The sequence below is a fragment of the Coregonus clupeaformis genome, chromosome 10 (genome assembly GCF_020615455.1).
Source record: "Coregonus clupeaformis isolate EN_2021a chromosome 10, ASM2061545v1, whole genome shotgun sequence".
Lineage (NCBI taxonomy): Eukaryota > Metazoa > Chordata > Actinopteri > Salmoniformes > Salmonidae > Coregonus > Coregonus clupeaformis.
This window is the reverse complement of record NC_059201.1, coordinates 61,431,413-61,458,576: the sequence shown is the minus strand read 5'-3', so window position 1 is coordinate 61,458,576 and position 27,164 is coordinate 61,431,413. Positions and strand designations below refer to the sequence as shown.

The following is a 27,164-nucleotide window of genomic DNA, read 5'->3' as shown; positions in this document are numbered from 1 at the left end:
ACCATAATTTGCAAATAAATTCATAAAAAATCCTACAATGTGATTTTCTGGAATTTCTTTTCTAATTTTGTCTGTCATAGTTGACGTGTACCTATGATGAAAATTACAGGCCTCTCTCATCTTTTTAAGTGGGAGAACTTGCACAATTGGTGGCTGACTAAATACTTTTTTTCCCCACTGTATGCTCCTCCCTTATGAAGCGGGTCCATCAGCTCAAACACATCCGGAAACATGGACAGAGAAAACTGCAGAGTGTTTTTACTATTGACGCACACATGTGCAGGTGGTCTTCCTCTTGGGATCATCTTCGCCCAGTCAGAAGATGAGGCCACCATTTTTGAGGGCCTTCAGCTCCTGAAGGAGATATTGGCGGAGGATGCATTTGCTGGGAGAGGTCAGAGGTCAGGCAGGGCCTGGTCTTTTTCTATCCGACGACTGCAAGGCAGAGAGAGGAGCATTAGCTCTTCACGGAGGCAACCCTCCTCCTCTGTGTTTTTCACCTGCTCCAAGCAGTCTGGAGGTGGCTATGGAGAAAAGAACATGGCATTGAGATGACGGACAGGCAGGCCCTCTTTAGCATTGACAAGGACATGCTTTATGCTAGGGATGTAGACAAGGTGAAACAACTCCATCATCTGGCCCTTGTCAACCCAGTTGCAGTCAGGTCAATGTAGAGTAAAGTTATGTCAGTGTAGAATAACAAGAACAAGATCTTAATTGTCCTCCTCACATGATGTAACAAAAGTAAACTCTTCAATACTGGTATTCACAGAACAGAATTGTTTTACCCACACATGTTAAGTGAGGCAATACATGTCAGTTGTTTTATGTGTGTTCATTGAACAATTGCAGGTACAGCAAATTCCTGGCTTACCTGGAGAAACTCTATGGTCGTAGGGAGTGTTGGGCCATGGGTTTCAGAGAGGACATGCTTACCTGTGGGAATGACACCAACAACTACATGGAAGCTGCCATGAGAGTCCTGAAAGACTAAATCCTCCAGAGGACCAAAGCCTTCAACCTGCTGCAGCTGTTTGATCTCCTCACATCCCGCTTGGAGACCTACTATGAAGCCAAGGTGACAGACGTGGCACTTGAACGTTGGGAGGCTTTCCATAAGTCTAGATTCCTTGCTTTGGAGAGCAATCTTCAACGGGCAGACATCTGCCAGGTATATAAAAGCATATTACTATCATACATATCTTACCTAATTTGATTGGTATCTTCTTATATACATTTTTATATAATATCCTAGATTGAAGAGAATACGTTTAGTGTGAAGGGCACCACTCCAGGCACTGTCTACACAGTTGATATGGAGGTGGAGCTGTGTACCTGCCCAGTAGGCCATACAGGGCACCAGGCTGCAGAACTTTGGATGCTTCTCCAGCAACTTCCTTCCCACAACACCGGAGATGTGGGCTGAGCTCTATAAAAATAACACCAGGAGGTAATACAGTGCCAACAAAACATTATAAAACCCAACATGAAATTAATGTACTGTTAATGTACATAATTACATGCATCAGTGTTCATTGTATGTACTTTGAATACATGTTATAGCTAACATTTCCCTGGAGTTCCTGCAACCCCTGAGGGACAAAAGTCAACTAAATCAGCCAAGAGGTAAGTCAGACACAGGTTACATGCCTGTACTCAACAAGTACTTACACGGTTTCACAGACCACTAAAATAGATTGTCATATCATTTACCAGCATGATTCTAACTATTACCTACAGCTCATTCCAATCAACAACTTGGGGGTCCAAGATCACCAGTAAAAGGTATAACGCTTAAAACATCAATGTTCAGTACCTCTGCACTCCATGAATGAATATAGGAAAAGTATTTAGACTGTTTGGGTTATCGTTTTCAAATAATGGTATATGGTGGTCATCCATATTGAGTGCAGTTGAACCATCCAAATACACAACCTTCATTGTGCATTGTACCTTAGTAGTCGTATCTTAGTAGTTTCTATGTTCACTTGCAGACATGGCCACCTGCTTGGAGGAACAAACAGAGTGTGCTCCTGACCAACAGCCTGTGCCCAGTGACAATGATGAGGGTAAGTGAATTGTACTTCTAAGCAGTTCACATTCAGCACTGACATTATTTTGACAGTGACATATTTTCTGTAATTTCAGTTGTCTGTCCCCTAACAATGGGATGAATTACTAGACTTTTACATTGCACAAAAAAATATTTATTTTACAGACATATGCTCTGAATTATCACCAACTGACCTGGTTGCTGGAATGCTAGATGACCTTAATGGCGAAGCAATTTAATGCAATTAAAGGCAAACCATCAAGGCTTGTGTCAGCCATCCATTGCTTTGGGAAGTCTCACATCAGCACAGCGGCCAATAGCGCAGCAGCACTCCGAAGAGCTGCCAGATGACCAGGCCCTATGATTCCCTGTCAGCCTACAGCTGTTGCCCGTCGTTTCACCAAGGCTGGTACTAAACGGCGTCTCACGACTGGATGACCAAAAGGCCAGAACAGTGGCTCTGAGCACCCATACTGTTCACATGCTAAAAGGAAAAGGCCATCAGAAATTAGACATCACAAGTTGTCTGACTCAGTGTATGCAAATAGTTCTCACCCAAAGTGAATAAAGCACGTGAGGTAAATCTATGTTCCCCTTGAAGTTCCTACTGTCTCAATAAAAATACAAAATGCTCAAGGGGAGTTGTTAGCCACTGGCATAGAAAAAATATGTATGTATTAAGGATTTAGGCAAACGTTATTAATCAGTGACTGAAATGTTCTCAATCTTGAAATACAAGGGCAAATGTTATTAATCAGTGACTGAAATTTTGCGCTACGTGATATTCACTTCCGGACTTGGAGAGCGCTCAAAGCGTTGTAGAACGCCCCTCGGAATAACGGGGCGTGGTTTTGGCTTAACTGCATTGGGAAAAAGAAAGACGTGTGCTGCTAACACTGTCCCTGTCGCATACCGGGCTCGAGCTAGTGATCCTCCGCTCGCAAACACACGTGACCGACCCTCCTTGACAAAGTACCAACCGCAGATATGCGGCTGGTAACCGTAGGGTTGCCGGTTTAAATCTCTGAGCTGACTGGGGGGATATCGTATACATATATAGTATCTACCACCGTGCAGGTTAGCGTTTTTCGTTATGAATCTTGTTCTGGAGGCAGCTCTGCAAAGTGGTCACTAGCTGGCACAGCCACAAAATCTTTAAATCTGAAACCTAACCTTAAAGGAGAAATCCCTATTTTTCTCCCACGTCGTGGAAGCTTGGCGTATTTCAACAGTTAGTTTTCAAACAACTCTCCCCCCTTCCCACCCCCACCCCATTTCTCAACAAGATGTGAGAAATAATGTTAAACTCCAAAAAGTATCTGTATTGTAATACCATATGGCAACGGTGTGCAATTTGTCAAGTTTCCGTGATGTGTTCTGTCGGTTCCCTTGCTAACGTTTGCTAAACCAAAGCTAGTTTGACACAATTGCAGCTACAGCTAGCTTCAACATTGTTTTGTAATAGCCAGAAAGTATTTCACATAGCAGGACATCTAACACCTAGCTAACGTCATTCTGTAATGAACACTCAGGGAGAAAAAGGTGTAGATTCATGCGCAGAGCGCGGCAGGTTTTATTTACGCCTTCGCAGAAGGCAGGAAACGTGGTCACAGGCAGGCAATGGTCATATACAGGTAGGCAAACAGGCAGGTGAATCAACTAGGACTGAAGGGTATAACTGGTTCTCACAAACGTGCTATGAAAAGGCTTAGTAGAGTCAAAACGAACAATACCTCACAAGGCACAAACAGAAAGAACTGAACTAAATAAGGAGCTGATGAGACCAGGTGAGTAACTAACACAGGTGAAATCAATGAACAAAAATGAAAGACAGGGCTACGTTCAAGAACACAAAGAAACAGGGCTACGTTCAAGAACACAAGGTGAACTAAGAAAATAAATACAGAACCTTACACATTCATTGTATGCACAGGTTGCGTTAGACAATGTTGATGATGGCAGTCTGACTAGCAGGGCAAGAGGCAGGGCTAGAGGAGACAGGCAGAGCCAGGGGCAGAGGAGACAGGCAGCAAAGGAGACAGGCAGAGGCAGGCAGCAGAGACAGAAATTAGGATGAGGAGAAGCATGTTGCTCTCCGACGTGATAGAATGGCTGTCACATAGGTTTGTATTATGTTGGAAATGCCTATATACAGTGGGGAGAACAAGTATTTGATACACTGCCGATTTTGCAGGTTTTCCTACTTACAAAGCATGTAGAGGTCTGTAATTTTTATCATAGGTACACTTCAACTGTGAGAGACGGAATCTAAAACAGAAATCCAGAAAAACACATTGTATGATTTTTAAGTAATTCATTGCATAACATAAGTATTTGATCACCTACCAACCAGTAAGAATTCCGTCTCTCACAGACCTGTTAATTTTTCTTTAAGAAGCCCTCCTGTTCTCCACTCATTACCTGTATTAACTGCACCTGTTTGAACTCGTTACCTGTATAAAAAGACACCTGTCCACACACTCAATCAAACAGACACCAACCTCTCCACAATGGCCAAGACCAGAGAGCTGTGTAAGGACATCCGGGATAAAATTGTAGACCTGCACAAGGCTGGGATGGGCTACAGGACAATAGGCAAGCAGCTTGGTGAGAAGGCAACAACTGTTGGCGCAATTATTAGAAAATGGAAGAAGTTCAAGATGACGGTCAATCACCCTCGGTCTGGGGCTCCATGCAAGATCTCACCTCGTGGGGCATCAATGATCATGAGGAAGGTGAGGGATCAGCCCAGAACTACACGGCAGGACCTGGTCAATGACCTGAAGAGAGCTGGGACCACAGTCTCAAAGAAAACCATTAGTAACACACTACGCCGTCATGGATTAAAGTCCTGCAGCGCGCAAGGTCCCCCTGCTCAAGCCAGCGCATGTCCAGGCCCGTCTGAAGTTAGCCAATGACCATCTGGATGATCCAGAGGAGGAATGGGAGAAGGTAATGTGGTCTGATGAGACAAAAATAGAGCTTTTTGGTCTAAACTCCACTCGCCGTGTTTGGAGGAAGAAGAAGGATGAGTACAACCCCAAGAACACCATCCCAACCGTGAAGCATGGAGGTGGAAACATCATTCTTTGGGGATGCTTTTCTGCAAAGGGGACAGGACGACTGCACCGTACTGAGGGGAGGATGGATGGGGCCATGTATCGCGAGATCTTGGCCAACAACCTCCTTCCCTCAGTAAGAGCATTAAAGATGGGTCGTGGCTGGGTCTTCCAGCATGATAACGACCCGACACACACAGCCAGGGCAACTAAGGAGTGGCTCCGTAAGAAGCATCTCAAGGTCCTGGAGTGGCCTAGCCAGTCTCCAGACCTGAACCCAATAGATAATCTTTGGAGGGAGCTGAAAGTCCATATTGCCCAGCGACAGCCCCGAAACCTGAAGGATCTGGAGAAGGTCTGTATGGAGGAGTGGGCCAAAATCCCTGCTGCAGTGTGTGCAAACCTGGTCAAGACCTACAGGAAACGTATGATCTCTGTAATTGCAAACAAAGGTTTCTGTACCAAATATTAAGTTCTGCTTTTCTGATGTATCAAATACTTATGTCATGCAATAAAATGCAAATTAATTACTTAAATCATACAATGTGATTTTCTGGATTTTTGTTTTAGATTCCGTCTCTCACAGTTGAAGTGTACCTATGATAAAAATTACAGACCTCTACATGCTTTGTAAGTAGGAAAACCTGCAAAATCGGCAGTGTATCAAATACTTGTTCTCCCCACTGTATTTATCAAAAATAAAGTATTTTTTCTTGAATAGTTGAAAAGTTCATGTACAGTGGGGAAAAAAGTATTTAGTCAGCCACCAATTGTGCAAGTTCTCCCACTTAAAAAGATGAGAGAGGCCTGTAATTTTCATCATAGGTACACGTCAACTATGACAGACAAATTGAGGGAAAAAAATCCAGAAAATCACATTGTAGGATTTGTAATGAATTTATATGCAAATTATGGTGGAAAATAAGTATTTGGTCACCTACAAACAAGCAAGATTTCTGGCTCTCACAGACCTGTAACTTCTTCTTTAAGAGGCTCCTCTGTCCTCCACTCGTTACCTGTATTAATGGCACCTGTTTGAACTTGTTATCAGTATAAAAGACACCTGTCCACAACCTCAAACAGTCACACTCCAAACTCCACTATGGCCAAGACCAAAGAGCTGTCAAAGGACACCAGAAACAAAATTGTAGACCTGCACCAGGCTTGGAAGACTGAATCTGCAATAGGTAAGCAGCTTGGTTTGAAGAAATCAACTGTGGGAGCAATTAATAGGAAATGGAAGACATACAAGACCACTGATAATCTCCCCTCGATCTGGGGCTCCACGCAAGATCTCACCCCATGGGGTCAAAATGATCACAAGAACGGTGAGCAAAAATCCCAGAACCACACGGGGGGACCTAGTGAATGACCTGCAGAGAGCTGGGACCAAAGTAACAAAGCCTACTATCAGTAACACACTACGCCGCCAGGGACTCAAATCCTGCAGTGCAGACGTGTCCCCCTGCTTAAGCCAGTACATGTCCAGGCCCGTCTGAAGTTTGCTAGAGTGCATTTGGATGATCCAGAAGAGGATTGGGAGAATGTCATATGGTCAGATGAAACCAAAATATAACTTTTTGGTAAAAACTCAACTCGTCGTGTTTGGAGGACAAAGAATGCTGAGTTGCATCCAAAGAACACCATACCTACTGTGAAGCATGGGGGTGGAAACATCATGCTTTGGGGCTGTTTTTCTGCAAAGGGACCAGGACGACTGATCCGTGTAAAGGAAAGAATGAATGGGGCCATGTATCGTGAGATTGAGTGAACCTCCTTCCATCAGCAAGGGCATTGAAAATGAAACGTGGCTGGGTCTTTCAGCATGACAATGATCCCAAACACACCGCCCGGTCAACGAAGGAGTGGCTTCGTAAGAAGCATTTCAAGGTCCTGGAGTGGCCTAGCCAGTCTCCAGATCTCAACCCCATAGAAAATCTTTGGAGGGAGTTGAAAGTCTGTGTTGCCCAGCGACAGCCCAAAATCATCACTGCTCTAGAGGAGATCTGCATGGAGGAATGGGACAAAATACCAGCAACAGTGTGTGAAAACCTTGTGAAGACTTACAGAAAACATTTGACCTGTGTCATTGCCAACAAAGGGTATATAACAAAGTATTGAGAAACTTTTGTTATTGACCAAATACTTATTTCCCACCATAATTTGCAAATAAATTCATAAAAAATCCTACAATGTGATTTTGCTCACCGTTCTTTGATCATTTTGACCCCACGGGGTGAGATCTTGCGTGGAGCCCCAGATCGAGGGAGATTATCAGTGGTCTTGTATGTCTTCCATTTCCTAATAATTGCTCCCACAGTTGATTTCTTCAAACCAAGCTGCTTACCTATTGCAGATTCAGTCTTCCCAGCCTGGTGCAGGTCTACAATTTTGTTTCTGGTGTCCTTTGACAGCTCTTTGGTCTTGGCCATAGTGGAGTTTGGAGTGTGACTGTTTGAGGTTGTGGACAGGTGTCTTTTATACTGATAACAAGTTCAAACAGGTGCCATTAATACAGGTAACGAGTGGAGGACAGAGGAGCCTCTTAAAGAAAAAGTTATAGGTCTGTGAGAGCCAGAAATCTTGCTTGTTTGTAGGTGACCAAATACTTATTTTCCACCATAATTTGCAAATAAATTCATAAAAAATCCTACAATGTGATTTTCTGGAGCAAAAAAATCTCAATTTGTCTGTCATAGTTGACGTGTACCTATGATGAAAATTACAGGCCTCTCTCATCTTTTTAAGTGGGAGAACTTGCACAATTGGTGGCTGACTATATACTTTTTTCCCCCACTGTAAATGAGAGTAATAAATAAGACAAGATAAATATGACTTACAATAAACTCCTCGTATGGCATTCTCAACCAGTTTAACCTGGAATGCTTTTCCAACAGTCTTGACAATAGTCCCACTAAGCGAAAACCAGATGGGATCGCGTATCGCTGCAGAATGCTGTGGTAGCCATGCTGGTTAGGTGTGCCTTGAATTCTAAATAAATCACAGTGTCACCAGCAAAGCACCCCCACAACATCACACCTCCTCCTCCATGCTTCACGGTGGGAACCACACATGCGGAGATCATCCGTTCACCTACTCTGCGTCTCACAAAAACATGGCGGTTGGAACCAAAAATCTCACATTTGGACTCATCAGACCAAAATACATATTTCCACCAGTCTAGTGTCCATTGCACATGTTTCTTGGCCCAAGCAAATCTCTTAGTAGTGATTCATGCAGTCTCCTCTGAACAGTTGATGTTGAGATGTGTCTGTTACTTGAACTCTGTGAAGCATTTATATGGGCTGCAATCTGAGGTGCAGTTAACTCTAATGAACTTATCCTCTGCAGCAGAGGTAACTCTGGGTCATCCTTTCCTGTGGCGGTCCTCATGAGAGCTAGTTTCATCATAGCGCTTGATGGTTTTTGCAACTGCACTTGAAGAAACGTTCAAAGTTCTTTAAACTTTCCGGATTGACTAACCTTCATGTCTTAAAGTAATAATGGACTGTCGTTTCTCTTTGCTTATTTGAGCTGTTCTTGCCATAATATGGACTTGGTCTAAATAGGGCTATCTTCTGGGATACCACCCCCCCTATCTTGTCACAACACAACTGATTGGCTCAAACACATTAAGGGGGAAAACAAATTCCACAAACGTACTTTTAAGAAGGCACACCTGTTAATTTAAATGCATTCCAGGTGACTACCTCATGAATCTGGTTGAGAGAATGCCAAGAGTGTGCAAAGCTGTCATCAAGGCAAAGGGTGGCTATTTGAAGAATTTCAAATACAAAATATAATTTTATTTGTTTGACACTTTTTTGGTTACTACATGATTCCATATGTGTTATTTAATAGTTTTGATATCTTCACTATTATTCTACAATGTAGGAAATAGTAAAAATAAAGAAAAACCCTTGAATGAGTGGGTGTGTCTAAACTTTTGACTGGTACTGTGTATTTCTAAAACGATTCAATCTTGCAAAATAAACATTTTAGATGTGCATGGTCATAACCAAACTTACTCAGAGCAGAAATCTGAACATGTGCATCTGTACAGATTTATTTTAGCGGGATCTCCGTAATCAGCTGATCCATGGTCCTAATGAACACCTTCTCCATGATGACAGAGTTTCTCTGGGTCTCCCTCTTGTCAATGTTCACTACGGAGATGTCGTCTCTGGAATCATTTTCCAATGTAGTGTAGGTGCAATACTCTGCACAGTAGCCTGGCGGGTCCATACGCACTACAGAGGGTAGTGCGTACGGCCCAGTACATCACTGGGGCCAAGCTTCCTGCCATCCAGGACCTCTATACCAGGCGGTGTCAGAGGAAGGCCCTCAAAATTGTCAAAGACTCCAGCCACCCTAGTCATAGACTGTTCTCTCTGCTACCGCACGGCAAGCGGTACCGGGGCGCCAAGTCTAGGTCCAAAAGGCTTCTCAACAGCTTCTACCCCCAAGCCATAAGACTCCTGAACAGCTAATCATGGCTACCCAGACTATTTGCACCCCCACCCCATCTTTTGACGCTGCTGCTACTCTGTTAATTATTTATGCATAGTCACTTTAACTCTACCCACATGTAAGAATGCTTGAGCAAATGTAATCTGTGCAGTACAGCCTCTTTCCACCAGGTGTAGCGCTTCTCTCGCAGATTAAAAACAAGAAATGATCAATGGTGAGGGTTAAGTTAATTACTTGAGAGTTCATCAATAGTTAATTCAATAAATTGTTAATTTTTCCCCTAATCACTGCGAGCCCTCATGACTCTCAAAAACCACAGTTTAATTTTAAATTTAGCGCCGCCCTAAAAACCCTATTCAAATTCGGCACAAACCTTAAAATAGGTATGTAATGAGACATTCTATAAAACTCTATAGTGTTTTATTTACATTTTAGAGGTGATAAGTTGGACAAATCGGGTGAAAAAAGCAGATTCCTCACACGACATATCTCCCCCTTTCACTATGACGCAGTAGCTTTCGCTTCCCTACCCGCCATTTTTAAAAAGACCCTGCGGAGCTCCATTGCTTTCTTCAATCTAGCAGAGACGGGCAGCATGAAGGTCTCATCATGGACTGTTGGAAGGGGGAGAAATTGTGCTTTACAATGGTATTCATATTACAGTTGACCTGGAAGTATTACGTTTTTGGGGTCAAATGTACGGAACAGCGCGATGTACAAAAGTGCGTTAACTACCATTAATGTTCTGTAATAACGTTAGTTACTTGGAAGTCTCAGAAAGGCGAGGTAACTATACTGCCGAGCACCATTACAGCTGCTAACGTTACAGCCGAGCACCATTACAGTTCTATCACTCTCAAACAGAGAAATGCACATGAAACGTTAGCTAGCCCCCAAAAATTAAAAACAGCAATGCAAAATTTTACATTTTAGTCATTTAGCAGACGCTCTTATCCAGAGCGACTTACAGTTAGTGCATACATTATTATTAATATATATATATATATATATATATATATATATATATATATTTTCATACTGGCCCCCAGTGGGAATCGAACCCACAACCCTGGCGTTGCAAACGCCTTGCTCTACCAACTGAGCTACATCCCTGCCGGCCATTCCCTCCCCTACCCTGGACGACACTGGGCCAATTGTGCGCCGCCCCATGGGTGTAAGTAGGTTCTAAATGATCATGACTCTCAAACACACATACTTATGTTAGTATCCTGACTGGTTTTAGATTGTAAATACCATGTACACCTTAGTTATTTATCAAGACAGCCATATAATTTAGATAACATAAAGCTAACCTGGGTTCTCCATTCTCCATTCAGCTAGCTACTGCTGGCGCAACGTCTTGTTAACGTTACCTGTCAAGTAGAAAACAGGCCATCTCTGCATCAGACTTCAGCCCTTTTAGGGACATAACTTCTCTCCAGCGATTCAAATTGTTACCTATATTTACTCTGGTTTTTCCCCGAGCCTTCATTTAGTCTCTTGGCTAAACTTCTCATTTTTTGGCACCTGTATCTGCAACCAGTGGGGCTGGATGCTTGCCTAAGAAATCTGCCATTGTTGATTGCGCTCGGAAGAAGATGACGAAGGTGCAGCCCTCCAATTCGAAAATAAGATACTTTTGTTGACCAATAGGAAAACTTGACTACAGCTGGCTTTCATTCTCTCACAGCTACACTGTTCTAGGACTGGGCACTTAAAGTAATTAACTAAACCAATTCACTTGTCATTCATAGCCGGCAGCACCTCCTTGTCAATATATTTTTTTTGCTCCTGAGTCTGTGGACACCAAACTAAGCAGATTTAACTTTGTATTGATAAATAGATTTCCATAGCGTATACAAAAAATGAATAGTGCTCAGTGCAGAAGCGGTGAAGGTTTCAGTCCCAGTTCATGCTATCACCAATTTGATATATAGTATGCAGTGGCTGTGTTTCTATATGATGATTGACGTACTGAAATTCTCCTGTCGGATGTTGTGTACCAGATCAACCAGTCCCAGAGTAACCAGTTCAACATGCACGTGGAGTACGAGTGGTGGCTGCATCAGTATGATCTATAAGAGAGTGACGACGACCTGGACAACAAGGTCAGCAGCATTATGCTACATCTCGCTCGTGTTCATTAGGCTCCAAATGGAAGAAAACAGATTAAACAGGGAGGAACTATTTGGACTTGTCCAATAAGAAACACTTAAAAAAATTAATAATCTGTTGCATGCCCTACTAATCAACACAACCCAGTCATTCACAACTCTATGTTGTCTGCTGCGATCCTGATTTGGAGGTGTTTGTTGATCAGCAATAGATTGTTTGTAACAGTCTATTATGACCGTTTTCTATGACTGCTGAGTATAGAGAGTGTGTTTGTTTGTGACTCTCTTTAGACGGGCCCAGTGAAGAAGGACCAATCCTCTTGGCCCTTCAGTCTGTACCAGCTCCTCCCACCCTGGACCGATGAGGAGATGGACTCTTCAGTGTTGGTCGCAGGCTGGCCCTGGTCCGCGATCACAAGCGGGAGGTATACGCCATTCCCAGCTCTCACACATGCAGCCTGGACTCAGAGCCCACCCTTTAGATGCCCTAAAGCCACCATTCCTCCCAACAGAGCCATGCAGATATGTCACATCATAGTAGCAGCTTCCATCTTGTGTAAACAGTATGCCCACTTCTGAATGATAGAAGCAGTTTATTTGCACATGATAATTGGTAAAAAGCCTGCACTCACTGGAAATAGTCTTGACATATTTTGTTTTAGGCAGCAACATGTCCATTGACCTCAGTTTGTTTTGTATCTCTGGGGCAGGGATCTGTGGGGACCGAACGGTGGTCTCTGACTTAGTGTTGACTGTGACCTGTTAATCGTCTGTGTAGATTATGGGGTACCATCAAATTCAAGAGTCTATGGTGGTCCAGAGTCATCTTTCAGAAGTGTGTGTGAGTATGCCAACTTCATTTAGGTATTTCTTCTATGACAAATTTATTTCGGTATACTTAGTAAGACTGACCTCGTTTGGTTAAAGGATCAACTACCTGAAATTGGTTTTGAAGGGAGTTTCCAATTAATATTATATGAATTATGGGTATTACAATACATGACCCGGCAATGATGTTTCAATCACTAGATCTGATATGTAGTACTATCACCAGATAAATCAATGTATTCTGTCATAATACTGTGCCAACTCTATATTGGCCTAGATTCAATCCGGATCGATTCAAAAGTTCTGCGCTATAGAGCAATTGAAATTTAAAGGCAATGTTCCCATGTTCGCAGAGACTGCATTCACCGTAAACGCTGCATATGTCAGCTCAATCAGAAATTACCTTTACATTTCAATTGCGCTATAATGCGGATCTTCCACGGTCCGGATTGAATCTAGCCCATTGTCTTGCACCGTCTATTTCAGCTCAGGGTCTCCAAAATACTCTGTCACTGCCCTCAACTCCCTATCTGAACTGCCAGAGAGAGGTAAACTATGCTGTCTATGTTTTACAGATGTAATCTATTTTACTCACAATTGTATCACACGTGAAAGCACACCTCTTTCTTGAAGTGGAAAAACACCTTCTTGAAGTAAAACCACAAATGATCCTCCTCCATAGTATGCTGTCTAGATACTGTAGAATTCAACCACATTTACTTCACAGACTTTATAGCTTTTTTTGTTTTGTTTTTTGTTTTGCCTTTATTGCTTTCTCCCCCCTTTGTGTCCCCCAGGATTCCGCGCAGATGGAGCAAGCAACTCGTCCCACTTTGTCTATCAGATGCATCAGCCCAGCAGCAGACACCCTCCCCTAAACTTCCCCACATCTCCTCACACCTTCATCCTGGAGTCCAATAGGGCCTCTTCCCACTATGGCAACCCCCCGCACCCTCTGCCCAGGAGAGCGCTGGTGAGAGTTGGCAGGGGGGCACATTTCCTCAGAATATACCTATTTTCTGTTCACAGTAATTCTTCCCCTCAAAGTAGTGTATTTTCATAATCTATTGTTCGATATGTTTGGTAGTTCAATTTAGTAGAGGCCAAGGCATAGCAGGCTATATTTCAGTTTTAGTATTACTGTATATACACTACATGACCAGAAGTCCATTTTGGAACATCTCATTCCAAAATCATGGGCATTAATATGGAATTGGTCCCCCCTTCGCTGCTATAACAGCCTCCACTCTTCTGGGAAGGCTTTCCACTAGATGTTGGAACATTGCTGCGGGGACTTGCTTCCATTCAGCAACAAGAGCATTAGTGAGGTCAGGCACTGATGTTGGGTGATTAGGCCTGGCTCGCAGTCAGCGTTCCAATTCATCCCAAAGGTGTTTGATGGGGTTGAGGTCAGGGCTCTGTGCCAGTCAAGTTCTTCCACACCGATCTCGACAAACCATCCTGTATGGACCTCGCTTTGTGCACGGGGGCATTGTCATGCTGAAACAGGAAAGGGCCTTCCCCAAACTGTTGATACAAAGTTGCAAGCACAGAATTGTCTAGAATGTCATTGTATGCTGTAGTTTAAGATTTCCCTTCACTGGAAATAACCATGAAAAACAGACCCAGACCATTATTCCTCCTTCACCAAACTTTACAGTTGGCACAATGCATTGAGGCAGGTAGCGTTCTCCTGGCGTCCGCCAAACCCAGATTTGTCCGTCGGACTGCCAGATGGTGATGCGTGATTCATCACTCCAGAGAACGCGTTTCCACTGCTCCAGAGTCCAATGGCGGTGAGCTTTACACCACTCCAGCTGACGCTTGGCATTGCGCATGGTGATCTTAGGCTTGTGTGCGGCTGCTCGGCCATGGAAACCCATTTCATGAAGCTCCCGACGAACAGTTATTCTGCTGATGTTGCTTCCACAGGCAGTTCGGAACTCAGTAGTGAGTGTTGCAACCGAGGACAGATGATGTTTATGTTTATTTGTTGCTACTACAGCTCTAGCAGGGCAGAAATGTGACGAACTGACTTGTTGGAAAGGTGGCATCCTATTGACGGTGCCACGTTGAAAGTTACTGAGCTCTTCAGTAAGGCCATTCTACTGCCAATGTTTGTCTATGGAGATTGCATGGCGGTGTGCTCAATTTTATACACCTGTCAGCAACGGGTGTGGCTGAAATAGCCGAATCCACTAATTTGAAGGGGTGTCCACATACTTTTGTATATATAGTGTAGTTGTTTTTACATCCAAAGGCCTGTTTTTTTTGGACAGGCTACCCTTGGATACTTCAAATTGGCAATAGCTCCATCTGCTGGGATAAAAAGGCTCATTTTAGAGGCGGCAAATAGTTGGCAACTCCAAGTCTTAGTCACCACAGCAGGATTAGTTCGCCTTATCCTCAGTTTGAGATCTTTAGTTACTCTGATTGACAGCAAAATATGTATTTTGACATTTTCCCTGGCTCATTACTGTTGGGCATACACCTATTTTTCTTCAATGATATGGGGTTTTCCCCCTCAGAGCAAATATGTTATTTTGGTTAAGCACTGGTTTGGCTTGGTCACCTTTAGGGATGATGTAATGTTTTTCTTTCCTTACTGGTGCAATGTTTTTCACTCAATAGTGCTGTGGTGTTTCTCTCTCCAGCCCAAGCCAAAAGTGAGGCGGGTCCAAGCCATCTACGACTGTGTGGCTGACCACCATGATGAGCTCACCTTCAACGAGGGCGAGATAATGGTTGTGCTGGAGGAGGACGATGCTGATTGGTGGGAAGGTATATTACATTTTTACATTTACGTCATTTAGCAGACGCTCTTATCCAGAGCGACTTACAGTTAGTGCATACATTATTTTATCGAACCCACAACCCTGGCGTTGCAAACGCCATGCTCTACCAACTGAGCTACATCCCCTGCCGGCCAAATCCCTCCCCTACCCTGGACGACGCTGGGCCAATTGTGCGCGCCGCCCCATGGGTCTCCCGGTCGCGGCCGGCTACGACAGAGCCTGGATATATATATATGTATATCTCAGTATATATATGTATATCTCAGTTACAGGTAGAAGTTGTCCTAAGACACAGATCTAGCATCAGATTACACTCCACAAATCCATTTCGGTGGTGTGCCTTCTTCACTGTGTAGGTTTCAAAGTCTTTGGGCAACGGCTAAATTGATTTAATAGTGAACAAAAGGTGCTACAATTAACTCAGCTGCTTGCAATTGGCACTGACCTTTACCATTGGAGGGGTAAACTATTAGTGATAAATGTTTATGAAGGGACTTACTCCCATTCTCTCATACATTCTGTGTATAGCCACAGGATTGGGTCTGCTCTTCTGTTTCTGTTGTTTAAATAATCAAATAATAATGTATTGGCCACATGTGGCGAATACAACAGGTGTAGACTTTACAGTGAAATGCAAACTTACGAGCCCATTCCCAACAGTGCAGAGTTAGAAAGTTAGACAAATATTTGCTAAAGGAAATAGTAACACAATAAAAACAATAACAAGGCTATATACAAGGAGTACCAGTACCAAGTAAATGTGCAGGGGTACGAGGTAATTGAGGTAATACTTTTACCCCTACCCACATAATGTGACTAGACAATCAGGATATAGAACAAACAGAGTAGCAGCAGCATATGTGAAGTGTGAAAGTGAATCTGTGTGAGTGTGTGTGAGCCAGTGGAGGCTCCTCAGAGGAGGAAGGGGAGGACCATCCTACTCAGTGAATTAGTGAAACATTTAAAAAAGTTATCCTTTTTAGATAAAACTATACTAAATATATTCACGTCACCAAATAACTGAGTAAAACACACTGTTTTGCAATGAAGGTCTACAGTAGCCTCAACAGCACTCTCTGGGGTAGCACCATGGTGTAGCCGGAGGACAGCTAGTTTCCGTCCTCCTCTGGGTACATTGACTTCAATACAAACCCGAGGAGGCTCATGGTTCTCACCCCCTTCCATAGACTTGTCTAATTATGACGACTTCCGGAGGACGTCCTCCAACCTATCAGAGCTCTTGCAGCATGAAATGACGTCCACCGAATCAGAGGATCAGAGAATGAATCTAGTACTGAAAGCATAGCTAGCACTACAGTGCATAAAATACTTATTTCCCTCATTAAAATGCAAATCAATTTATAACATTTTTGACATGCGTTGTTCTGGATTTTCCGGGCAGCCCTTTGATTAACTGTTCAGCAGTCTTATGGCTTGGGGGTAGAAGCTGTTCAGGTGCCTTTTGGTCCCAGACTTGGCACTCTGGTACCGCTTGCCGTGCGGTTAACTAATCCCAGGGTTAACTAGTCAACATGCCCCATTACAGCGCCAGGGGGGTCAATGTTGTTTCTAAAACGACACGCTCTGTCACAGCTGTATCAAAACACTGGGACCTTAAAGACTTACTGTTGTTACATCCAGTATCATATTCTCTTCTGTCTCTCTGTCAAAAGCCAAATGGTCTACAGCTGATGTGATTTACAGTAAATGTGATGGCCCACATCCTCCTTGTGATTTGCGACAGTTCAAAATCACAAGTTCCCCCTTCCTGTTAGCTTGAGTATCTGCGTAATAATTGACCGAATCATTTGATTGAATTAGGAGATGGCCATCCAAAACAGAAACTTGTCAGTTTGCGAAACAAGGCGAATGGTTCATGCAGCAGTCTGGACAGCGGGACAGCTGGAATTGGTTCGGACCAGACCTTGGGCTAGATTCAGTGCTCCATTAAATCCGGATCGCGGAAGTTCAGCATAATAGCGCAATTTAAATTTAAAGGTAATTTCTGATTGAGCCGACAAATGCAGCGTTTACCGTGAATGCGGTCTCTGCTAATGCAGGAACATTGCCTTTAAATGTATATTGCGCTATAACGCTTTACTTCTGCGATACAGACATGGTTTATGAATGTAAAATGCAGTCCCGTTGATTCACTATAGGAAGATAAATAATTTGCGCCGGTAATATGGGTCTTCAGCGCTACAGATTGAGTCGAGCCCCTAATCAGATCGACATCTGCATAGCGGTTGTTTTGCCGGTGTCCGAGGTGAAACTGTGTTAGAGCTGTCAAATCCACAACCGGCTCATTGCATTACCTTATCGCGGACACTACCACTGGATGCAACTAACCCACACCCGACTATAGTCCGACAAATCCCATGCAGCCACGTTAGAAATAAATGCAGCCGCGTTAGAAGTTCAAACACTCGAATTAGACAGATAGGGAGGGCTCGAAATAAAACAATGTAATTGGTAGCACTGGTGCTCTCAACTCAAAACAGTTAGGAGCGCCCCAGCGATCCACTATAGGAAGATAAGAATGTTGCATTGGTAATAATACGGGTCAGAACTGGTTGGGCTAAAAGCAAGTTTTCGCTGTAGTAATGGTGCAACCATGACTATCGAATCTGCACTCACTTTTTTTCTCTAGGGCACTCGGAAACAACGCTACAGCGAAGCCTTAACATTTCAACAATTATTATCTGGGAGATTTTTTTTTCCTAGTAGCATAGTGCTCCCGGAATAAAACTCTTGGTTGCACAGAAACATTTCGGCACACTTTAGAGACCTGCTGATAAGCCATAAATCCCCCATCCAAATTATGGGTTGGATTCAATCCGTATCGCTGAAGTATCGCAGAAGATCCGCGTTAAAATGTAAAAGGTCATTTCCGATTGAGCCGACATATGCAGCATTTACCGTGAATGCAATCTCGTCAACCGTGGGAACATTGCCTTTTATTGTCAATCGCGCTATAAAGCAGGTCTTCAGCGCTACAGATTGAATAGAGCCCCAACATAAAAACATGCATTAGCCTAACATCAATGGTTTGACTTGTGAGAGTCATTATTTCGAACATCGATAGAGCCTACACTTTCTAGCGCCGCTTTGAACTAATGCTATAGGGATATTATAATAAGGGAGTGGTTTGTGACACACAAGAGCAGCCGCTCACCGATATGTCAGCTCATACCGCAGTTACACCTCTAACACCGCCAAAACATCTGCTATGCGGATGATGGCCAATGCTGGTTAACGCTCGATCAGATTAAATCGAGGCCCTTGTTTCATTCAGTCTCCATATCTGCATCAATGAGTCGTCCACAAGATTCCCAACTAGGCCTTGATAATGCTTTCCAGATGTAGGTTTTTACCGTCGATAATATCCCTCGGCTGGCCCTGGCCAAGAAATACATGTAGAGCAGCAGGGAGAGACAGAGTCCTGCCAGCAAGAGTGAGTGAGAGCCACATGTAAAGAGAAAGAGAGAGGCAGAAGAGTATGAGCACAGTGAAAGGGTGAGTGAGAAAGTTACTTAGGAAAGAAAACAATGAAAAGAAAGATGGACAGACAAGTATTGCGTGCCTAGTCCAACCTAAAGATTCCCTTTTGTACAAGATATAATGTGATATAACTACGCCAGAAACCCAACATAGGGGGGTTATAGCAGAAACCACTTCCTCCTCCTCTGGATTCTCAATTGGCCATCTGGTTTTCCAATGGAATCTCCCTGGAGAGGTAATTGCAGTCACAAAAACAGGCCAACTGAACTAACAAACAACATACAAAGTGGGTGTGGATGGGTCTATGGTAGCTTTTTTGTGTAACCCATCGATATTTTGTTATTTTGTCCCCACAGCATGGATACGTTGAGGGCCAGCCAAACAAGAAAGGCCTGTTCCCTTCATCTTTCGTCCATGTGTTGTCTTACTGACACAAGCCAAAAGAGGAGGGACATGTTCTGTAAGGCAACCTGCTTAATGTTTTGCATTAAGAACAATGTCTGTGGTTGTTGCACATACTGTTGCCTGGAACAGCCTTTGTAACAAGTCAAGTTTTGCCCAAAGATATTGCATCAAATTACACTGCCAGTCAAAGGGGTCACTGTATTTACGTACACAAGCATTTCACATGTTATAATAACTTAGGCCAGGATTCAATCCGTTTCAGAATTAAAAAGGGAGGCGGTGTGGTGATTGTTCATTATGCTTTTATTTATTAATTTTTTAAAGACACCAAAGCTTGATCATAGTCAATCACACACACGTACTCATACATTTTTATTTTTTTATTTTACCTTTATTTAACTAGGCAAGTCAGTTAAGAACAAATTCTTATTTACAATGACGGCCTACACCGGCCAAACCCGGACGATGCTGGGCCAATTGTGCGCCACCCTATGGGACTCCCAATCACGGCCGGTTGTGATACAGCCTGGAATCGAACCAGGGGGTCTGTAGTGACGCCTCAAGCACTGAGATGCAGTGCCTTAGACCGCTGCTCCACTCGGGAGCCCAATAAACCATAAATACAAATGTATGGTTTCTGATGTTTTATTAAAAGTATTGTATTGGGTACCAATTTACTTGTATTTTAATAATCCTAAATGGTTTTGAGATTTTATTTAAAATAGGAGCCGGCTCTGAACAAACATTAACTGTTTAGTTAATGATGATATTAAAGTTGCATAAACTCTGTATTGATTGTTTCTGGTTTTAATTGAAGGTGTTTGTTTTTACTCATCGGGTCACATAACTGTCTATCAGTGGTCATAGATCAAACTCTCTAATAACAGTGGGACTCAGTCTTTGATTGACACTAGCGAAAGGTTCATACATCCATATAAAAAAAGTTAGCAAAACTCAGTTAAACTGGCTCAGAAGGCACATCACTGGAATCTCTCTTATTAAAGCATTAATTAGATTTAGAAATGAATCGAAGACGTCTGGCTAGCCCGCCCCGCACACCCTCAAACAAGAATGTGGTATCATGGTGCAACATTAAGCAGACTATTTATGACCACATCCTGTGTTCCCTCCTTACATAGCTCAATATTGTATCCTTGGGAACAACGTGAAATGTCCATAGTCTAAAACACGTTATTAGATCAAGTTTAGCGCAACATAATAACGGGTAACATAATTGTGTGTGAAAGCTATAAATTAATATGGTTTAATTGACTACTATGGCAGCTCAAAACTGTCTCTACAGAGACATTAAACCAATCCTTATAGTTCCATTGCAGTAGAAATGCTTGAATTAATTTGACTCAAATCGTGCCGTTTTCCATCCTCACAAAGAAGTAAAATACATGCAGATGTGGTTTTTATACCCTTGCAACACAGGGCTTCTGTCCTTAATGTGGATTATGTGGTTTACCCCTTCAGTCAAAGGCTCTCAGGTTCTTGAAGGGTTCTTCAGTATAAGGCTAGTTTGGTGCAGCATGCCGACACGTACTTTCTATGTTCATTTCTTGTCATGATCTGTCTAAAACGTGTGGAGGTTTTCCATCCCTGTTTAAAAGGCTGAAAAGCCATTTATTATGCTGTTGACATGCAGTGCATGCTCAAATGACATGATTCAAGTTCTTCAGCTTGTGGTTTTGGTTGTATGTCTATCTCACAGTGCTAGTTTCAGAGACCAGGGCGCATCACAGGTTTTATGTCCCTCTTTGACGGTCTCTGACCACAACACCCAATACTAATGGCTTCGTCCTGTACACACCGCCCCTGCTCATACTCATCTCTTGTGCAGTTTAATTTTGCCCTCCGTGTCCAGCTTTTGGATAACCTCTGTCTCAAAATCGGCATTGTGCACCCCAGTTTTCCTAAACGCGCCGGCGTACTTGTTGTCCTCCCAGTAGTGGTGCCAGTTCCCCTGTTGGTCAGCTCCATAGCCAAACACAGACACCTGGAGAAGGACGGCAATGTTAAGCATTACTAGTGTTATTAGCATTCTGTTTACTTTCAGCCAGGCTTCTGATACTAAAGATACGTCAATTTCCAATGAGGATTTACCCCCAAAAAATCAGACCGTTTCCACCTCCATGGCCCGGGCTCCAGTGATTCACTGGGCTATGGCCTCAGTGTACCTGTTCTGACTTGGGGCCTAGGAGAGGCCAAATATACTTTTCAGCTTGCATTTACATAACATTTTATTTATTTATTTTACCATTATTTTACCAGGTAAGTTGACTGAGAACACATTCTCATTTACAGCAACGGCCTGGGGAATAGTTACAGGGGAGAGGAGGGGGGATGAATGAGCCAATTGGAAGCTGGGGATGATTAGGTGACCATGATGGTATGAGGGCCAGATTGGGAATTTAGCCAGGACACCTGGGTTAACACCCCTACTCTTATGATAAGTGCCATGGGATTTTTAATGACCACAGAGAGTCAGGACAGCCATTTAACGTCCCATCCGAAAGACGGCACCTTACACAGGGCAATGTCCCCAATCACTGCCCTGGGGCATTGGGATATATTTTTTTAGACCAGAGGAGCTAATCACCTTCCATGGTTAACACCATCTCACAAAGCAACTGTGTTGATTATGCAGAGGTTGTTGATTCTGCTCTTCACAAGTCCTCAGTGTCAGCCCCAGTTATGGAAACACAGTTCCCCAAAATTACATTAGAGCTTACATTAACATAATCACTGGCGACACACTGATGCTGCTATGGAAAAACCCTATTGATGTCAAAGGATACTCACCTCATCGCAGATGTGAAGGGCAAATATAACGGCCAGCATGCCCGTGGATGGGTATCTGCCATGGCGCTCTGTCCACCGGTCGTGGGTGTACTTAAAGAATGCTGGATTCACCACTATAACCTACAAACGAGAGGGTGATTAGCTTTAACTCACAAAACGCATCAACATTAATTCAATAGTTTCGTCCACCGTGATAAGCCTCACCTTGTCCTTGTCAGCCTGTACTCGACCTTTCACCCTCATGTATGTCCTGAAGAAACATGCAGGGAAAACAACTATTTTATTTTACCTTTATTAAACCAGGTGGGTCAGTTTAGAACCAGTTCTCATTTATTATGACAGCCAAGAGGCAAAACATTGTCACGATAAAAACAGGAACATTCTAAATATAGAATAAAAGACCATGCTACGGAGCAGCAAGAACTGCCCCTCCCTACATTCAGGCTCTGCTTAAACCCTACACCCCAACCCGTCTCCCGAGTGGCGCAGTGGTCTAAGGCACTGCATCGCAGTGCTAGCTGTGCCACTAGAGATCCTGGTTCGAATCCAGGCTCTGTCGTAGCCGGCCACGACCGGGAGACCCATGGGGCGGCGCACAATTGGTCCAGTGTCGTCTAGGGTAGGGGAGGGAATGGCCGGCAGGGGATGTAGCTCATTTGGTAGAGCATGGCGTTTGCAACGCCAGGGTTGTGGGTTCGATTCCCACGGGGGGGTATGAAAAAATATATATAATAATAAAAAATAAAAGTAACAATACTGTATGCACTCACTAACTGTAAGTCGCTCTGGATAAGAGCGTCTGCTAAATGACGTAAAATGTAAATGTAAAATGAGTACTCCGTTCTGCCACCTCTGGTCTCTTGGCCCTCCCACCCCTATGGGAGGGCAGCACCCAGTCCAAGCTCTTCTCCGTCTTGGTACCCCAATGGTTGAACCAGCTTCACCCTGAAGCTAGAATAGCAGAGTCCCTGCCCATCTTCCAAAAACATCCGAAACCCTACCTCTTCAAAGAGTATCTTAAATAATCCCACAGCGATTAATCCCCCACAACACTCGCACTTGACTCTTTCCCCTCTTACTAGCTGACTTTGCTGATAGCTACCTTATTGAGGAAAAATTTACTTAATATGACTGTGATATGTGGTTGTCCCACCTAACTATCTTAAGATGAATGCACTAACTGTAAGCTGCTCTGGATAAGATCATCTGCTAAATGTAAATGTATAGACAAAGACAACAGTCACATCAAAAACAGGTCAACAATGAATTACACCATCTATTGTAGTCAGTCAGACCCATACCATGCATTAGTCAGCTGAGTGCTTTGACAGGTCTGTAGTTGTGTTGTTGTGGTCGTTAGTTATGGTCAGTAGATGTGTGGTCAGTAGTGGTGTGTTTGTGGTCAGTAATTATGGTCCGTATTGTGTGGTTGTGGTCAGTAGTTGTACTGTATGTTGGGGAGTGACAGTGAAAAGCTTGGGATTGGTGAAGAGTGGACCTACGTTTTGATCTCTCCCGTCGAAAGGGCGCTGGCCACCCACTGTAGATCGCGGAGTTTAAAGGGCAGCAGGACGAGGTGGACCCCAGGGGCGATGTCCACTGCACTCTCCGGGTACATGAAGTGGTGCGTCGTTCTGTTGCCCACGTCGGCCTCAAACCCTGCTGTGGTGGCTTTATTCATCCTTTACAGCAAAGAGAATACATTGTTTCAGTACACAGGCAGGTCAGACACCGAATTAGATTTAACATGGTAACCCTGCAGCTACTGGGCTCCAGTGTATGTGTGCATTCATTCCAGACAGTCAGTCAACCACCTGATTTAACCAATAGTTAACTAAGTATAGTCTTAATTGAGCTCATTTGGCATGCCTCACTAGTTTCAGGGGATACGGTAATTGGGTCAGGTGGTTTGATGAGTGTCTGGAACTGAAGTCTGGTCACTGGTTCCTCAGGCTCAGCATTGCCTAATCCTGCCAAGGTGAATGGTTGTGGGTTGTTTGGATCATAGCAGTGATGGGGTTGTGTAATGCCTCCTCTCGCTTTTTAGACTATGTTGGTGTTAAGGCCATTTTACAGTGGTAATGGCCATGATGTGATAATCATACTTGTTTGGACTATGTATTTACATAGAAGTAGATAAGGCCATTTAATGGTTGTTTTGACTGTTTGATTGGTTGTGTTGTCTGTGTTGGGTCTAGTGTTGCACAGTATTTCCCGAAACGTCTGTGCTTTTTCGATACTAGAACATGAAAAACAGTTTGGTACTAGAATTTGTGTTACTTTAGGTACCTCTGTCAAATATATCTCACGGATCAAGTCTGTCTACAGCACAGCAGATGTCCCCCTTATACCGCATGCACACCTAGCCTGCTTCACTTAGCCTGCAATGGGAGTCTGGGCTGTATCATGTTAGCTTCCCACTCATACTGAACAGAAGTTAACACACTTCAATAATGCGACACGGCATGTTAAAACTGTTAACTACTGTTTGCAAAACAATGTCCATAAAGGCTTGAACACTTTACAATGCAAGATACTGGTAACTTTGTAGGCCAACTTTTCTTGCTAGCTTACAGCTGAAGCTACTGTAACATCAATTCACTACCCTAATACTTTGTGTGCAAACCATAACGCAAAATGTTGATTTCAAAGCTGGTTGCTACCAAAACTTTATTCATTCACTTAAATCGGTCTCTAACGTCTCTCCAAAATAGTATCTATTGCCTCAGCCAACTGAAACTGTGTAGGGCTCTGATGGGCAGCCCCCCTATTGCCTCATGAATGATGTCTTTACTGGTTAAAGAGACAGCACACACTTTTACAAAATAAGCTACTTCTATGCAAATGTTGTTGATCAGTACAATAAATTAAGTCCCAAATGGAATGGAAACAGATTGCTTGTCATCTGTACCCCCATGAAATCAGCCAAAATAAGCTCAATAACTCAATGCATGCACACTCCTATTGAATATGCATTCCCCTGTATTGTGAGTAGGCCTAGGCTACATCTTGATTTACCCAGTTTATCAAGAGATTTACCATTCAAATAAATGATTACCATTATGTTGTTATGTAGTTAGATTGGTAAAAACAAAGTCAAATTAATTGTATGATTGAATAAATGATTAATTAATGCATACATACATGGCTGTCTCTGAAAAATGTTGACGTACATCTTTTTGAATGTAATGATATTGAACTCAAAACATGTCCAACGTTTGAACAGAGCAGTAGCAGAGTTTATCTGTCTGGCTCAAGAGCCATTCTGTGACTTTGGCTAATATGCCTTCATTTTTTTGCCGTGGTATCGAGTATTGTGATGGTATCTAGTATCGTGATACTAAACCTGGTATCGGCATAGAAGTCAAAATTCTGGTATCGTGAAAACACTAGTTGGGTCATACCTTATGACACTGTTATGAGAGTCTATCAAGGAGCCGTATTGAGAGCCCAGCAGGTTTCCTGAGTTCCCCACTACTGCACACTTCCTGCACTGAGCTTGTTTGGGTTGGACATCCATGGCAGGGGGAGCGATGACCTGGAACATCTTCTGGATCACCTCATATATCGTCCGCTCATCGGTGGACCGCTGCAAAGCCTGATGGGGATGTTTAAAATTCACTTTAGATGTGGAGTGACAATGATATCTCACAGGACTAATGCCTGCGCTCACCTTTGGCTCCCAACAAACAAAAAACTGAGCAATATATACAAGGGGCCTTTAATATTTCGGTACTCAGGGAATCACCAGCCTCCAGAGGGAGCCTCGTGTTACATTGGAGGCCATGAGTTAAATGTCCCCTTTCACTGTGTTTTGGTAGGGCATTCTTAGCAGACCGACGATGGAAACACAGTGTGTGTATGTCCTGACTACTGATTTCCAGTGCCACGGAAGCCATCACAATGCCAAGTTTATCTTAGTGTTGCTTTCGAAACCTTGAATGCCTCAAATTATCTTTAAATCAAACGTATTCAAACATGCTCAGACTGGAGAATGGCTTAAGGAGGCCGAGTTCTCCTTTCTTTGTTCAGTCCCTTCAGGGAGTTTCTTATGGAAAGTAGTCACCCTGACGATTACAGTGCATGGAATCCACCGCAGTAGGTTTTAATGACATTTGGCCACAGAATGGTAATAAAAAGAGAACATTTAGTTTTCGCTGTGCACCACAGAGGCTGTCTTTTCCAGATGTACTCCGTTTGCCACGGAATAAAAATTGGACTTCAAACGTTGATATTTGCAGCATGCTTGAGAGACAAGAGTAGGACTACTAAGTCCCTCCTAGGAATAGTATATCTAGGAATACACACATTTCACATGCATGTCAGCAAATCCTTAATTTTAGCTGGCCATATGCCTTGATTTCTTTTCAAATGACTGATTATTGAATGGTGGTGAACAGGACGTACATTGCAATAAAACAGTATGCCCCCTTTCAGATTCTCTATTTTTGCATATTTTATTTTTTTACACTGAATGTAATCAGATCTACTACCACAGTATGTGTCATAATACCCATAAAACCTAGCAGTCAAACAAGGAAATCAATTTTTTCCACCATTCATTTTTCACTTAGGGGATTTTAGAAACACTTAAAATAAGGGCTGTGTTTCGTGTAGGCTTACCCTGGCGTGATGTTTTGATAGCCGTTTAAATCTATATTTACCCCCCAAAAAAAAAAAAAATGAAATGCTAATTAGCTGCTAATGTGGCTATCATAAAGAACTACCAATGCCATGATGATCTGGACGAGACTGCCGAATCGAGGCAAAGGGAAGAATCTCTGGATTAACTATCTAATGTTAGCTGCATTTTGTAATGAATAAATTGGCTACATTTCTTTAAATTCACAATTCTGTGAACTGTCTTGTGCAAGTTTTAAATGGACACAATACCTGTTAGCAAAGATGACGTGCAGCAGCTTGCAGGGATTTGTAGTCTGATGCTTATTAGAGCCGAATATATTGATAAAAGTCACCTTGTCCGAAACAGTTGAATGGTGGAAAAATGATTGGAACCATTTCCCTGTTTGACCGCTAGGTTTTGTGGGTCTCTATAGCCCCCTCACACTCAATAACTGGTTGTACCACCTTTAGCTGTAATGACTGTAACCAAACGCTTCCTGTAGTTGTT

At 43.1% G+C, this 27,164-nt stretch overlaps 2 protein-coding genes and 1 long non-coding RNA gene across 4 annotated transcripts in view; 2 read left to right on the top strand and 1 right to left on the bottom strand.

Annotated features, from left to right (window-relative positions):
* The first annotated feature begins 411 nt into the window (after window positions 1-411).
* On the top strand, window positions 412-2,618 carry LOC121576047. The gene is made up of 6 exons (XR_006002419.2): window positions 412-1,171; window positions 1,256-1,450; window positions 1,564-1,626; window positions 1,741-1,785; window positions 1,995-2,069; window positions 2,219-2,618. It is a non-coding gene; the product is annotated as an uncharacterized LOC121576047 (long non-coding RNA).
* Window positions 2,619-10,090: 7,472 nt separating this feature from the next.
* LOC121575630 (class E vacuolar protein-sorting machinery protein HSE1-like) lies at window positions 10,091-19,664 on the top strand. 2 transcript variants are annotated; one of them, XM_041888853.2, is made up of 8 exons: window positions 10,091-10,368; window positions 11,589-11,690; window positions 11,988-12,121; window positions 12,475-12,537; window positions 13,011-13,072; window positions 13,322-13,497; window positions 15,179-15,305; window positions 19,177-19,664. In XM_041888853.2, exons 3-8 carry the CDS (start codon window positions 12,066-12,068, stop codon window positions 19,188-19,190), a joined length of 498 nt encoding a protein of 165 aa, XP_041744787.1. In that variant the 5' UTR covers window positions 10,091-10,368; window positions 11,589-11,690; window positions 11,988-12,065; the 3' UTR covers window positions 19,191-19,664. The 2 variants fall into 2 exon arrangements, with proteins under 2 accessions (XP_041744787.1, XP_041744788.1); XM_041888854.2 differs by lacking the exon at window positions 10,091-10,368 and having other exon boundaries at window positions 11,487-11,690.
* A 1,165-nt stretch (window positions 19,665-20,829) lies between these two features.
* The window catches only part of LOC121575631 (CMP-N-acetylneuraminate-beta-galactosamide-alpha-2,3-sialyltransferase 2), a 49,905-nt gene continuing 43,570 nt past the window's right edge, over window positions 20,830-27,164 (bottom strand). The window contains exons 3-7 of the mRNA XM_045223130.1: window positions 25,438-25,631; window positions 23,536-23,715; window positions 22,238-22,283; window positions 22,034-22,153; window positions 20,830-21,227 (exon numbers count right to left, since the gene is read on the bottom strand). Coding sequence (XP_045079065.1) covers window positions 21,057-21,227; window positions 22,034-22,153; window positions 22,238-22,283; window positions 23,536-23,715; window positions 25,438-25,631 — 711 coding nt within the window. The 3' untranslated portion in view covers window positions 20,830-21,056. The remainder of the gene's footprint in view (window positions 21,228-22,033; window positions 22,154-22,237; window positions 22,284-23,535; window positions 23,716-25,437; window positions 25,632-27,164) is intronic.

Bases quoted from the DNA above. Each gene is read 5' to 3' on its own strand.
- LOC121575630 (XM_041888853.2), top strand. From the start codon at position 12,066: ATGGACTCTTCAGTGTTGGTCGCAGGCTGGCCCTGGTCCGCGATCACA. The intron at 12,538-13,010 runs GTGAGTATGCCA...CGTCTATTTCAG, and splicing joins GTCATCTTTCAGAAGTGTGT to CTCAGGGTCTCCAAAATACT. The intron at 13,073-13,321 runs GTAAACTATGCT...TGTGTCCCCCAG, and splicing joins ATCTGAACTGCCAGAGAGAG to GATTCCGCGCAGATGGAGCA.